General features: G+C 38.8%; 1 protein-coding gene across 3 annotated transcripts in view; it reads left to right on the forward strand.

Annotated features, from left to right (window-relative positions):
• KAT2B (lysine acetyltransferase 2B) overlaps nt 1–15,362 on the forward strand; it is a 212,099-nt gene that overhangs the window by 81,097 nt on the left and 115,640 nt on the right. For all 3 annotated transcript variants that reach the window (XM_063114028.1, XM_063114027.1, XM_063114029.1), the window contains exons 6-11: nt 335–526; nt 3,765–3,859; nt 7,942–8,067; nt 10,501–10,637; nt 13,094–13,302; nt 14,327–14,453. In XM_063114028.1, the coding sequence (XP_062970098.1) occupies nt 335–526; nt 3,765–3,859; nt 7,942–8,067; nt 10,501–10,637; nt 13,094–13,302; nt 14,327–14,453 (886 nt within the window). The remainder of the gene's footprint in view (nt 1–334; nt 527–3,764; nt 3,860–7,941; nt 8,068–10,500; nt 10,638–13,093; nt 13,303–14,326; nt 14,454–15,362) is intronic.

Raw genomic sequence — 15,362 nt, forward strand, 5'->3', positions numbered from 1 at the left:
AAATGGAGGCTGAATAACATAATTAAATTTCCAAAGTTATGCTGCCAGTTAAGTGGCAAAGCAGGGATATGATCCCTTGGCTGTTTGACTCCAGGACTCACTGCATGATGCTGCAGAAGAGGATAGAGGATGATTTTTAATAGAACTGGACCCAAGTGGTGGCATGAGGGCAAGCTAACCTACTTCCCAAGTTTCACTAGCTGATATTGTTGCTTGTCATTACAGGCCTAGTTTATTCTGCTGTGGTTGATAGCAGGAGAGTAACCATAATTAGATATTTCAGACAACTTGTGAGTTCACAGATATTGATGGTGCTTGTCTCTTCTTGTCACAGGTGGCTGTGTTATTGCAACGTGCCACAGTTCTGTGACAGTCTACCTCGGTATGAAACCACCCAGGTGTTTGGGAGAACATTGCTTCGCTCGGTCTTCACCGTTATGAGGCGACAGCTCCTGGAACAAGCAAGACAGGAAAAGGACAAACTGCCTCTCGAGAAACGAACTCTAATCCTTACCCATTTCCCAAAGTAAGGGAGAGCTCTTGCTGGTCTTGGATCCCTGGGCTTGAGGTTGCTAAAGACATGCCAAAGCCTGCATAAATAATGAGATTAGGAATGATATGAAAAGCATGCCAGGGAGGAGGGAGAAAGGACCCTCAGTTCCTTTTGTGAATGTTCTTGGGTATTTTCCCATCCGTTTATTAGCTTGATTTTGTGTTGACTGCAGTCACAGCTCCCTTAGCCCCACCTCATCCTACCTGGGTCATTTTCTCTGAGTCTCTTAGAATGGAGTAGTGCTTTGTTTTGCGTATTCAGCTGCCAGGAAGCTACAGGAGGATGAGAGAGAATGTGTAGAAGCAGTCTTCATCTGCTCAGAAGCAGCGCAAGAGAGCTCAAGTGGCTGTTTTGTTCCATCCCAGTTCTCCAACCCTTTCTAAGTGCTGGTGAACCACCCTGCCTCAGCTACAGTAGGCTGCCCCACACCCTTTGTAAACTAGACTACAAGAGCAGGGCTAAACAGGCATAGAAGTTTCCTTCAGCATGAACTTTGTACCTCTAAACTCAATTATTATTATTATTTTTAGTTTTGGCAGTTGGCTGGTAAGGGGATTTGAACCCTTAACCTTGGTGTTATCAGCACCGTGCGCTAATCAAGTGAGCCACCCAGCCAGCCCTCTAAACTCAATTTCTTGTAGAATATACATGCTCTTGTGCCCCTTGCTTCTTGCACCTGCCAGTGCTCCAAGACATAAGTAATCATTTAAATTACTTATGAAGGAAATGTGTCAAAGCAATAGGAAGTTGCAGTGCTGCACCATTGACCTTGGAAATGCATTTTCAATGCTAAGAACAAAAATTTAAACTGAGAGGCTGGCTATTGGCAAAAGGGGTTGAGGGTGCAGTTGATGACTTTTCATGGAGCAGTGACAGCAAGACATGAATGAGACAGTTCATTTTATGGTTGTCATTCTGCTCAGATCAGTGCTTGGTGGGGAAGGTATAAGGTATAATTTGAAAAGGCTCTCTGCGTATGATAGAGCCTTCTTTTTCCACCCCATCAAGAACTGCTGATGTACAGAGTAGAATTTGAGGGGAGCAGTTATATCTTTGGTTGAAGATTGACGAAACCCTGTTGTATTTGAGAAACTAGATTTTTATTATTAAGATACTATTAAGATTACCCAATTTGTGTGTCAGGAAAGATAGTTTTAATTCTTAAAAATAAGTTAGGTCCAATAGAAAAAAAGAACAAAAGAAAAGGGGAAGAAGAGGTTAGGTCCAGAACAGCAAAAACAAAAATGGTTTTCTGATAGAATTGAACTGAAAATTCCTTGGCAGTTTAATACAGATCCTAAACTTTAGATAGAGGATGTCATGGGTAATATTGATGGGCTTTAGCTGAATACCCAATGATTGCACATGTATCCTATCATCCTGATTGTCAAATTTTTCTTAAGAGAACCAGCACATGAGACTGAGGCATGTGATGAACATTTTGGTGTCTTCCAGAGAAGAAGATTCTGAAGCTCTTAAACTGCAGTTTGAATATTGCCCCTAAAATGGGTTATGAATTCTGGGCATGCTCATGTATTTCAGTGGTTGTCTTTTATCTGGTCTAAGCTCCTTTCCTTAGAGGTTAAAGCAATTTTTGTACTTCTCTAGTACATTTGCCACATAAGCAGCATTTTATATTTTCAGGTGATGTCATTCCGTTTCTAAGCCAAGGGACAAGGGACAAAGAGGACCCCCACCCCCAACACACACATCTGTTATGGTGCTTAAGGAGAAATTTTAATTTCCTTGCACAGTAACAATTTTTTTTCCATAGCAAATTCATTTTGCTTCTTGCAGATATTTGCTAATTATAGTGTATTTTTTTCCTTCAACCCATAGTTCTGGCATGCTTATGCTGTCGAGCTAGAAAATCAACGCTGCTTTCTTTTCTTCTCTATTACTAATGGTAGGGTAAAACTACCACCCACTTCTCCTTTTAAATCCCTTTACATTGAATATGACAACATTCCAGGCTGGTGGGGATTTTTACCTACAGTTTTGGCAGCAGAATCACACATGTTGAAGTCTGAGGTGCTATTTGAGTCTCGGGTGCTGTCTCAGAGTGAGAGCTGGGACCAGCTTCCCAGCCCTCAGCTAGGTCTCCATGAGTCTCCGATGCATTTTCAGGGCTTGCCTCCTTATCTTCCTATTCATCTGCTGCCTTTTTTTCCACTTGGCTTTAACGTGCACCTTGCACCCCGTCCATCTGTTTACAAGGTTGTTTTTTAAAAGTTTAGCATTTGTATTTCTTTCTAAAAGTGATAAATGCACATGTTGAAGAAAATTTGGTTCAGAGAAACAGAAGAAAAAGACCACTCATCACCTCGCCACTGTCAACTACATTTAGTGCTTTTAGATATTTCTATTTTTTCTCCATGTATTAGAAAAGAAATTTAGTAAGCCTATCTGGGACTTGGGTATCTGTATTTTTAACGAGGCCTCCAGGTGATATCTATGGGCCCCCAAAATTTGAGATTCATTTGGTTTATAATGTGACAGTAAGGTAGCATAGTAATTAATCACTGGATCCAATCCTGTTCCTGCCATTTAGTAGTTGTGGGAATTGGGCCAGTTATTTAACCTTTCTGTGCCTTAGTTTTTTTTTAATCTATAAAATGGGTATAGTTATGGATCCTATCTTATAGGGTCATTTTGAAGATCAAGTGAGTTAATATACATCACCTCATACAACACTGCCTATCACACAGTAAGAATTATATATGTCTGCGATAACTAAAAATAAAGTATATAACTCATAGGGTTGATATGAGGGTGCAATAGAAGTTCTCAGAGCAGTGCAAGGACAAAGCAAGCACTCGATAAATATTAGCAACTTTTGTGATGGTAATGACAATGACAATGACAGCTGCATGGAGGGCTGAAATCTTGCTCTGAGACTTACTGAGGAAGAGTAGTGCATTTTCACTAGTGCAGTGCTCTGTGTGTCCTATGTTGTGTCAAGCTATTTAGGGTCAAAAGATGATAAACTTATAGAAATGTGTTTCTGGATTTGAATATACCAGGGCCGCCTAATAAGTCATCATTTGAGTCATAGTTCTCTAGTACATTTCTGAGTTGAAGGTGAGATGCTGATGTTAAGGTGATTGCCATAGATGGTTAGGGCTTTTGTCTTCCTAGTAATACATTAGGTTTTTTTTTTATTTTTGTTTTTTTTTTTATATCTTACTATTGCTCTTATTCTTTTGTCTAGGTTTTTGTCTATGTTAGAAGAAGAAGTTTATAGTCAAAACTCTCCCATCTGGGATCAAGATTTTCTCTCAGCCTCTTCCAGAACGGGACAGCTAGGTAAATCTCTTGTTATGTAAATAAGGGGACAACCAGAAAGAGCAACCTGAAGTGATAGTTGCAGCTCACTCTGTATTTATTTGTGTTTTTCATCAGAAAATTGAAGACTAAAGCTAGCAGAAAAGCTAACACTTTGGCATATATTGCATCTGCATCCCTATTAATGAGGAGAAGAAAGCAGGTGCAAACCAAAATCTTGCCATTGTGTCTCTATTAATGAAGAGTGCAGGTGCAAATCAAATAGTTAAAACAATAACAAGTAGAGGATTTGCTTAGCTTGCACATTACAATTTAATGAGAAGTGTAAAATACCAGGCAACTGAACTCTGTAGTCAAGTTCTGGCTCTTTTTGAAGACACTTATAGTCTCAGTCAATGGCCAGATATGCCCAGGAATCAAGTCCCAGTTTGGCTTCTTAATCTATGATGTCTGTTTTATACATCCAACTACTCCGAGGGATAATGGTGGGGCAATGGGTGGAGAGGGCAGTCCTGAGTCTCAGGATGTGAAATTTTTTTCAGTGGGGCCAGGGCATCCTTGCCAGTGCCTTGAGTCAGCCAATGGCATCAGTTGGCATTTTATGAGGAAGGAAAAACGATGCTTTCTGGAGTCACAGTAATCCCTCAAAGAGGATCTGAATTCTTGCCTTTGTCATTAGGAAGACTCAATGGAGAAATTTGGCAAGAAATGTCAAAGCAGCAATTTATATTTGGCCGTGGGGAAAGACAGAATGCAGAATTTTTATATCAACAGTTTTTCCTAGAGCTCTAGCTCAATGTGCAATATGGGGGCTAGTGAGTTATGGTACCAGCAATGGTAATTTTATTCTTAAAAAAAAAAAAAAAATCAAGGTATAATTTACATACAGTAAAATTGACCCTTTTTAGTGTCTTGTGAGTTTTGGCAAACACACGTAGTTGGGTAACGATCACTGCCATCAAAATAGAGAACAGGTGCATTACTCCAGACGATTTCCCTTGTACTCCTTTGGAGTGCGTTCATTGTCCTGCCTCTCCAGTCCTGGCAACCCTGATCTGCTTTTAATTTCTATAGTTTTGCCTTTTCCAGAATGTCATATGATGGAATCATATAACTTTTGAGCCTGACAACTTTCATTCAGAATAATGAACTTGAGAAGGTGGTTGTTAAAAAAGTTTTTTCATTTAGAGCCCAAGTTGGGATGTAAATGTAATTAAATCCCTACAGAGCAGAGTAGTTAGGGAATGAGGTATTTTGATTTGGATCAAACCCTTTTTGTTTGAACTGTTGTTACCAAAGACATTCAAAAACATCTTTATGCCACCCCCCCCGCCTTTTTTTTTTTTTTTTAACCTTAGGTCATAATTTCGTGTCTTTTTGTTCCAAAACTGTGGTGCTTTGAGGCCTATCTGCACTTATTACATGCTCCTTCCAGACCTGAGCAGTTAACGTTTACTAGACATATTCTGTGTGGTTACTGGACATATCCTCTGCATTGCTGTCTCTGTACCTGTGATATTCACCCTACCTTTGTCTTGATCTTACCTGGCTTTGAAATGACATCTATCCTAATTCCTCCCATACCCTCTGCAAGGACTGTATCTCCTTTCTTCCAAACTTTCACAAAACCTTGAATATATCCTATTCTTGGTTCTTAAATATGGCTGCACAATGGAATCATTCATCGAGTTTTGAAATATACTGATTTCTGAGTGCCATCCTAAGAGAATGTGGTGTTATTGGCCTGTGGTGTGGCCTGGACATTGAGACTTTTAAAAGCTCCCCAGGTGATTCTAATGTGCGGTAGCATTTGAGAACTACTGTGTCATATGCTTACTTTATGTTATCCTAGCCCGATTTTTTTTGTAAGTCTTTTCTCTCCTATCAGTGCAACTCCTTGCAGGTCAGAGATCCAGTTTTGCTAATAATAATAACAATAATTGATACTTTTATTGAGTGCTTGCCTTTGAAGCTTGCTTTATATCTTTAAGCCTTCTCATAAATCCTGGGAAGTTGAAATTATTATCACCTTTACATAGTTGAGGAAATAGGAGCTCACAGAGTAGCAACAAGTTGCCCCAAATCAGAGCTCTTAAGTGACAGACTGGGTTTCACATCTAGGTCTAATTCCTAACTACGTCAAGAGCCAGAGCTCTAACCATTACATTGCACTGTCTTGATGTGCATTGCAAATGTGAAGCATATGCTTGTGTAAGGAATGAATGAAGGACATAGCTTCCTCCTTCAGGCAGGAGGACACCAAAGCGGTTTAGCAGGATCAACTTACTACTCTTCTGGAGGATATCTGAAGAGGATTTCTATGTGTGTGAAAACTTCCCTTGACCCTTGCCTGCTCAAAACCCTCCCAGTCTGCTCAACTTCCGGCCACATTGTTGTTTATCAGCACAGGATGGAGAAGGCAGAGGTTCTCTTTGACCATATGGGATTTTCATGTTTATTTTTGTGGCTTAGGTTGTCACCCAGTTAAGCTGGATTGTACACTTCAGTATTACATGAAGCCATCAGAAGCAGGCTTTCTTCTCCTGTTCTACTGTAATTGCAATGCATTCTCTTGGGGAGAAAGAAGAGTGTAATCATCTACTTAATTGGCATGGCTGCACATCGATGCAACTGTAATAAACGACATTCATAATGATGGCTTTGAAGTTCTGCAGGATACTCAGATGTCTTCTGAATCACCAGAGCTTCCTCTTTGTTCAGAATCACTCCCGTGTACTTTGAAATTCAGAAGGCCTGTATGCTGGAAGAAAAACTTATAGCTTGGTCCTTTAGTATATTCTGACTCTTTACATACAAATTACTTTTCAGTTAGAAATGTTGTGGGTTTATGTCTGTCTGTTGCTTGGTTTATTTAATCCATCACCTTCTTGACTTCTGGGAATGATGTCTGCAAACTGAACTGTGGCTGTGTTAAAACTTAGATGAGCATTTTCTCTGGGCACCTGTCTATACTGCCACACTGTGTCCTGTGTTTGACCAGTGTTACTGAGAACATCCATACCCCTTGTCACCTCTCACCTCTCAGCTACAAATCGGCCACACAACTAGCAAAGCAGTATCCTGCTCTGTACAATGGCCTTTAAAACAAAACAAAACTTTTTGTTTGTAAATACTCTCAAACTTATAGAAGAGGTACAATAACAGGATAAAGAAATTCTGTATATTTTATTCCCGTTACCCAGATTCATCAATTGTTAACATTTTGCCATATTTGCTTTAGCATTACCCGACCCCTACCACCTCTCTCTTTCTTTCTCCCTCTCCCTCTCCCTCTATATATACTGTATTTACCCACTAAATTATGTGTGTTTGTATCTTTTCCCCTAAATTAGTTGTAAGTTAAAAACATCATGCCCCTTTACTGACTTCAATGATCTTCTAAGAACAGAGACATTCTCTTACATGAAAACAGTATAGTTATCAAAATCAGCAAGTTTTACCTTGATACAGTATTGTTATCTTATCTGTAGCCTGTCACCTGTTTTTGCCTCTTATCTCAATAGCGTGGTTTATAGTAATTTTTCCATCGCATCACAAGGCATATGATGTAGGCTTGTCCCATCACTATGTGCCTTAAGTTTGATCACTTGATAAAGGTGGTGTTCACCAGTTTTCTCAACTGTAGTTCTACCACATTTCCTTTTGTAATCACAAAGTACTTGCGTGGGGAGATGCTTTGAGATTACACAAATATCCTGTCTTTGTTGAAATTAAACTCATAAGGTTTAGCCTAACACATAATCTAGTTACTATATGACAGCTTCCAAATGGGAATATTTTACTACCTTTTATCACTCCTTCTTTACTTATTTGATGTCATTCTTTTGTAAGGAAATGCTTTGCTTTCTCCCCACTTATTTATTTATTCTTTATTATTTGATCAATATGGACTTAGATACCCTTATTCTATACAATGAGTTATAATCCATTACTGTCTTTATTATCTTGATGCTCTGTGGCTTTTGTTTTACATAAGACTTCTTTGTGGTGTTGGGCAGGAATGGGATAGTCTCACATGCACTTGGTTTCTTGTTGCCTAAGAAAGGATCATCTAACACCTTCTTTTCCTTTTCTTGGGGCAGTTATCAATCCACCTCCCGTGGCTGGTACAATTTCATACAATTCAAACTCATCTTCCCTTGAGCAGCTGAATGGCGAGAGCACCAGTCCTTCCTGCAAAGCCTCTTCGGGGCTTGAGGCAAACCCAGGTAAGCACTTAAGGGGGTATAAGAGAGGGCCCTAGGAGCTCCATTATCTGAAGAATGTCAGAGGTAGACTTAGACCACTATAGATTGTGCATGTCCAGGATTTTAATGGTTGGAAATCACTTTGTGTTAGACTTTGAGCTGTATTGGTTAGTTATTGCTGTGTAACAAACCAACCCAAAAATGCAGTCTTAAAACTGTAATAACTTATCATAGCTCACTCATTCCATGTGTTGCCTGGTAGTTGGCTAATGTCAGGTAGTCTCACTTAATCTTGGCTGGCTTTCTCTCTGTTCTGGGCTTGGCTTGGTTACAGAACATAAGCTAAAGCAACTCTGCTCCATATATTTTTATTGTCCTTCTGGGACCATTAGGCTGTCAAGAATGTGTCTTTCTTGTGATGATGGCAGAAGCATCAGAAAGCAAGGAGAGATACACCTTCTCTTGAAGCCCAGGCTTGGAACTGGTAAACCATCACTTCTGCCTCATTCTATCATCTGGAGCAAGTCACATGGTCAAACTCGGAGTCAAGGGGTGGAGAAGTGGAGAAATGTAGTCTACTCCTTTCGTGGGAAGAACTGTAAAGGCACATGGCAAAGAATGTGACTACCAGGATAGTGGCTGTTAATGTAATTACCACATAGGGAAAAAAACATCTCTTAATCCTAGAACTGTTTCACAGTTATAGAATATTTTGAAGTTTGCTTTTCTGTCCACATACTTGACATGAAACAAATCTTGGATATGACCAATTTTTGGAATAAAAGAAGTGCCATACATGAAAAAAGGAGAGAGAGAAGAGGGCCTTATATGAAGTACGAACTCTTCAGCATGTGCTAGTATTCTCTCTCCCACTTCCGAGGGAGACATCACTAATCTGTGCAGAAACTCTGCCAGAGAACTTGGATGCAGCCTCTGATGCTTTCTTATCATAATACAATTAGCAGTCTATCAGGTTTGGGGCATTTGAGGTACAAACCTCAGCTATTAAATAGTTTGCAGCATTACTCTCAGGGAGTCATGGAATTTGAAGATTTGTTGGTCAAATGTCTGAAAATATTCTCACTTATCTTCAGAAACAACAGCAAAAAAAGAGTTATAAAAATAAGAACTCGAGCTGGCCAGTTAGCTCACTTGGGAGAGTGTGGTGCTGGTTAATAGGAGAGTGTGGTGCTGGTTAATACCAAAGTCAAGGGTTTGGATCCCCAAGAGAGGCCATTGAATAGGTAATGTGTAATATGTATGGAATCATCTTCTTTAGATGAGATACTTTATATTGCTGTGCTCCTGTTTAACTACAGCTAGTGAAAATGCTATATGGAAATATGCTCAATGGAACTCACACCTGAGGAATAAATCAGATTTGATTGTCTAGAAATGTAAAAAATTTTAATTGTAAAAATAAATACATGTCATAACAGGGATAAACAGGAAAAACCAAATATGAGAGTAGAAAGACAAAAAAAAAAAAAAAAAGCCCACATAATCTCATGGATAAAGTGGAAGAAAGTTCTTTTTGCCTTTGCAAGGCCTTTGCCAACATTGTGGCATGTTGAGATTGCATCTTATTCGTGGGCTAGTGACCCTGCTCGTTTTGTGAGGCATCATTTTATAGCAAAAAAGCATTGTGAGAGAAAGTGAGTCATTTTATAATGAAAAGACTAAATTTACTATTTAAATTGTTTATTAAAGATAAAAAATTCAGTAGTATATTTTAAATATATAATATATAGACACATTATATATCATATTTATGCATACACATACATATACATAACTTATGTGTATATATGTATATATGGGGGAAATTTACATATCTAAAAAGAGTAATAAATCAATAGTTGAAGGTTTGAACAAACATCTCTGAGTAATTAATAGATCAAGTGGACAAAAATATCAGTAAAGATCTAGAAGCCATAAAAACATGATCAAAAAGCTTGAGCCAGTGGACGTATAGAGATCATTAGTCCTCAAAACTGGAAAATACACATTATTTCCAAGAATCCACTGCACATTTACCAAAAATTTGGTCTTGTTTTAGGCTATAGAATAAGTATCAAAAAATTTTGACATTTTGGTATGATATGGACCCTGTTCTGTGATGACAAATGGAGTGTATCAGAGATTACTAACTAGCAATAACTAGAATTACCCCTTGTATTTGCAAATGAAGAAACGTGTGTCTTAATAGCTCTTGTATTAAGTTGAAAAATTATCACAGAAAATAGAAAATATTCAAAGTGATCTGGGGTTGGCAGTTACTGTGATCTCCTGCCTTCCCTTTTCCACTTCTACTGCACCCCTTCCCCTGGCAAAGGGAGAGTTCATCTCCATATCCATCCGTGCACTTAGAAAATTAGTTGGATTAGTTGGCATGTATTTTCTGTTTTGTGTTTAAAACTTCTCATCGTTTGCCTTTTATTTTGATCATCATAGGAGAAAAGAGGAAAATGAATGATTCTCATGTTCTAGAAGAGGCCAAGAAACCCCGAGTTATGGGGGATATTCCAATGGAATTAATCAATGAGGTCATGTCTACCATCACGGACCCTGCAGTGATGCTTGGACCAGAGGTCAGCAGGATAAACCTGGGCAACCATCTGGTAGACCCCTCTACTCTCCTGGCCACTCTGGAGATGGGGGTAGTAATGCTGAGAGTGAGCATGTAATGCTACCCTGGTTTGCATTTAACCTGTAGTCAGGGTTGGGAGGGCAGGAACAGCTGATCAGAGGTGATTGCCCCAGATAAATATCACATCACGGGGCCACATAGTAATAATCTCACGCAGTTGAAGGCATCTCCTCACCCTAACTTTTTATCTTGAAAAATTTCAAACCCTCACAAATGTTTCAAAAATTCTGTGATAAAAATCCATAGACTCTTTATTTAGACTTAGCAGTTGTTAACATTATGCCACATCTTTTTCATGTGTCTCTCTGTCTTTCCTGTGAACTGTTTGGAACCATTTCTGAGTTAAAAATGGATGGCAAAACACTTCAGTCCTAATAATTTTTTCATGTATCTCATAAGAATAAGGCTATTCTCTTGCATAACCACAATGCAGTTATCACTCTTAGAAAATTTAGCATGGTTACAATATTTTCTAATGCAGGGTCAACAAACTACAATTTGCAAGCCAAATCTTGCCCACTGGCTATTTTTGGAAATGAAGTTTTATTGAAGCATATTGTCTGTGGCTACCTTTGCAATACAACAGCAGATGTGAATATTTCAGTCAGGGGATGTGTGGCTCACAAAGCATAAAATATTTATTATTTGACTCTTTACAGAGAAGTTTGCTGTCTGACCCTTTGCCTAATATATAATCCATATCCAAATCTCCCATATATCTAAATTGCATCCTTTATAATATTTGTTGCTGTTGCTGAAGGATCAGTTAGAGAGTGTGATTCCATTTAATTCTTATCTTTTCATCTCTTTAGTCTCCTTTAATATAAAACAATTCCCCAGTCCTTTTTGGGGGGGCTGGTTAGTCCAGGGATCTGAACCTTTGACCTTGGTGTTATCAGCACCACACTCTAACCAAGTGAGCTAGCTGACCAGCCCCTAGCCCTTTTTTTGATCTTTTGCAACACTGCCATTGTTGAAGAGTCTTGGTCACTAGTGTTGCATAGCGTCCCTCTATTTGGATCTGTCTGATTGTTTACTAATGATTACTATTATTTTTTAAAATTTATTTTTTGTTTGTTTACTAATGATTAGATTCAAGTAAAACATTTTTGGTGCAGGGTGGTTTAAGACATTTCTGACAGCTTCCAGAAACAAATGTCTTGGAGATTATTTTATAAATATCTTAAAAAATTTTTTTTAGTGAGGTTCTGCTAGATTAAGTATCAATTTTTAATTTGTCATGTTTCCTTAGGTATTTATTTTATGATATTGAGGATAATTCAGAGAACTGCAGTATTGTAACAGATCTCATCATAAAATAGTTCTTTCCATTTTCTTCCAGATATCCAGTCTGTGGGGATTCAAGGCTATAGTACCTTTGTATACTTGTTTTTTCTCCAAAAGATTTAGTACCATCAAAGATTAGCCAAGCTTAGGTTTTTCAGCTTTAGAATATGTATTCACAGATATCAAAATGTGTTGGGTGGTTTTAGTAGTGTGCTGGAGCTGGCTTGTACTGGCATGCATAAAAGAATTGTTAATTTTTCAGGAATTTTGTGAGGTGGTTGTTAAATATGTTGCTGGCTTGAAATTGACCACAGTGGCACCTGGTCACCGGGATAGCCAGCAGTAGACCAATGAAATGAGCAAGTGCTCCCAGTCAGAGCTTTTCTTCCATGGAGGGCTGTTCATTGAGTATTTACCTACATACCACACTGGGTGGATATAAAAGGATGGGGAGCATAAAGTCCCGGGACAAGGTTGTACCATGAGCTGTGAATGACTGGGAAGAAAACTGTCCTCCAAAAAGAGGTGCTAAAAATATAAATGTGACTGCCATTATTGGGACTGTAATGAGAATATGGGTTCTGTTATCCCAAGGGTCTTTTAAAGCTCAGTTAGATAGTGTTCCTCTAAGCCACAGATTGCCAAACTACAGCCCATTGGCCAAATCTGGTCTGCTGTTTTTATTAAAATAAAGTTGATTGAAACACTACTACGTCCATTTAACATAATGTCTATTGGCTACATTTGTACTGTGGCTACATTTACAGAAGTTGAGTATTTGTGAAAGAGACCTTATGGCTCACAGTGTCTAACATATTTTCTATTTGGCTCTTTATAGAAAAGTTTTCTGACCCCTAAGCTACACCAAATATCATTTATGTACATGTATGATACTCCGATTTTTCAAAATGCTTTACCTACCTTTTCTGTTTTGTCTTCATAACGTGTGTGTGCGCGTATGTGTGCACGTATGCATGTATGTGTTTAGGACCCTGAAAATCCACAAATGTGTATCTTATTAGAACAAAGAAGAGAAACTTTGATGTGTCTCATCCTCACTGTCTTAAGAGAATAGCTCTGTGTAATTTTTTTCTATCTCCTGCATCCCAGACCAATTTTCTGTCCGCGCATTCAGCCAGGGATGAGGCGGCAAGGCTGGAAGAGCGCAGGGGTGTAATTGAATTTCATGTGGTTGGCAATTCTCTGAACCAGAAACCAAACAAGAAGATCCTGATGTGGCTGGTCGGCCTACAGAACGTGTTCTCCCATCAGCTGCCTCGAATGCCAAAAGAGTACATCACACGGCTTGTCTTTGACCCGTAAGTGGGGCTGTACTCTTTCTTCTTTCTTATTTCCTTTTTAAATGAAAGAGGAACTGTTCAGATAGTGAAAGTCAGCCATAGCCACCCACTGAATCCTGCTGCCTCCTGTCCTGTTGAGGATGCAGAACTACATCAAGCTAATTTTCATGTCTAAAAGCAGTAAGCTTAGTTTTTCAACAATTTATAAATTTTCTTGTTAATAAGAATGACACTTTATATTTTAAGTTGTTGCTGACTATCTTGTGCTTTATTTATTATAGTGATGAGAGCATATAAACCCTAAGAAGATGTCTCACTTTTTTCATCGTCAAAACATTCTTGGTTTTGGTATCATAACTCAGTACTATTGTTGCCCAGGGATATAAGATAGATTAACTTTGAAAGTCCATTAAAAAAACACAAATGAAAAACAAAAAAAAACCCCTAAACTTCTTTAATTGAATGTATTTTAACACATATAGCCCAACAGCGTATGTAAACTGTGATTCATGCATGTGAAAATTCAGAGTGACACATTAGACAGATGGTCTGAGAGAATTCCATAGTGTAGGGTTTGGCAAATTGTACATGTGGATTTTGTATTCTTTTCTATAATGTTTCTGTAATGTTTCTGTAATGTTTTTGAGTAAGACTAAATTCTTTAGAGAATGCCACGTTTGACCATGACTTTGCCCTGACTGCCATCTGTGGGACCTTTGGCATTGGGTATACCACTTCCAGAGCACCTCCACACATACTCTGTTCTCTATGTGTAAGCCTTAGACATTTCTTAGGTGACTAGTATTTTGTTCTGATGGGAGCCCTGATGAAGATTTGTGCAGGCAAAGCTTGCTCTAAAAAGACCAGGTAAAAGGATAATCTAGCAAGATAGTGGCTAGAGAAAGGAAGTTTCCATAAAATTCAAGACATACCCCCTCATTCTTAGTTGGTTAGTAAGGAACACCCCCAAAAGTGTATTTATGTAATGAAGTGTATTTATGTGATGAATAGGTAAAACTTTGACATAATCTTATTCTTTCAGGAAGCACAAAACCCTCGCTCTAATTAAAGATGGCCGTGTTATTGGTGGTATCTGTTTCCGTATGTTCCCATCCCAAGGATTCACAGAGATTGTTTTCTGTGCTGTAACATCAAATGAGCAGGTCAAGGTAAGGGTAACCTAAGGTCTCAGAAGAAAAGCAGAATGTGGGGCTTCTCGCTAAAGCTGCAGAGCTTAGAAGATCTCTCTGTGCCATGTACAGAGAAGGTTCAAAGTGGAGTTCAGGACTTTCTAGGAAGAATCCTCTCACTGCAAGTGTATGTGTACGTGTGTGAGGAGAGTAAATGGTTCCATGTACCAACAAGTAGGGTTGTGCCAAGGCTTTGTTGGACCTTGGGACAAGGTACAGGGACACTGCGCAACCCAATATGCAACTCAAGTGTAGTCTATAGCAAATGAAAATAAATCTCAGTGCTCACTGCTAATTTACACACACATACACACACACACACACACACAGACACAACTGCTGACACTGAACCACCAGAAAGGATATAGTTGATGTAGATTAGTAGGCACCTTACACATCAGACAGATTTCTTATGACCGTTTAGGGACAAAGCCTAAAGAAACTCTCTAAGGGAAGTCATGAAAAATTTATAAATAATTTTCAGAAGTATTCATGTAGGGCTTGGAATGTGTTGCAGTTTTTTGTTTGGGTTTTTTTTTTTTCCACCAAGTTACTAATATACCTTCCCAATTGTCCTTGGCATAGGTCCCCTCCTCCCTGGGAACTATGGCTCTGTTTTATTGGTATCAGTTGGTATCACAGCCTGGTTGGAAGAAACTAAACTCCCAACTGGCAGAAAGAGCTGTCATCTAGACTTTGTCTTGTTCTACTCTGCTGCTCGTAGGAAAAGGGAACCAGAAAATGTGTCCTTAGAAAATTATTCATCTAATATTTTGGGGGTCCTAAAAATATCATGCAAATATATGGTGGGTAGTGGAAAGGTAAGCAGCTCAGGTTTAGATGGCTGCTGAGAAAAATAATTGGAAAGCCCTAAGGCAATGTCATTCA

Source organism: Cynocephalus volans, chromosome 11 (assembly GCF_027409185.1).
Source record: "Cynocephalus volans isolate mCynVol1 chromosome 11, mCynVol1.pri, whole genome shotgun sequence".
NCBI lineage: Eukaryota > Metazoa > Chordata > Mammalia > Dermoptera > Cynocephalidae > Cynocephalus > Cynocephalus volans.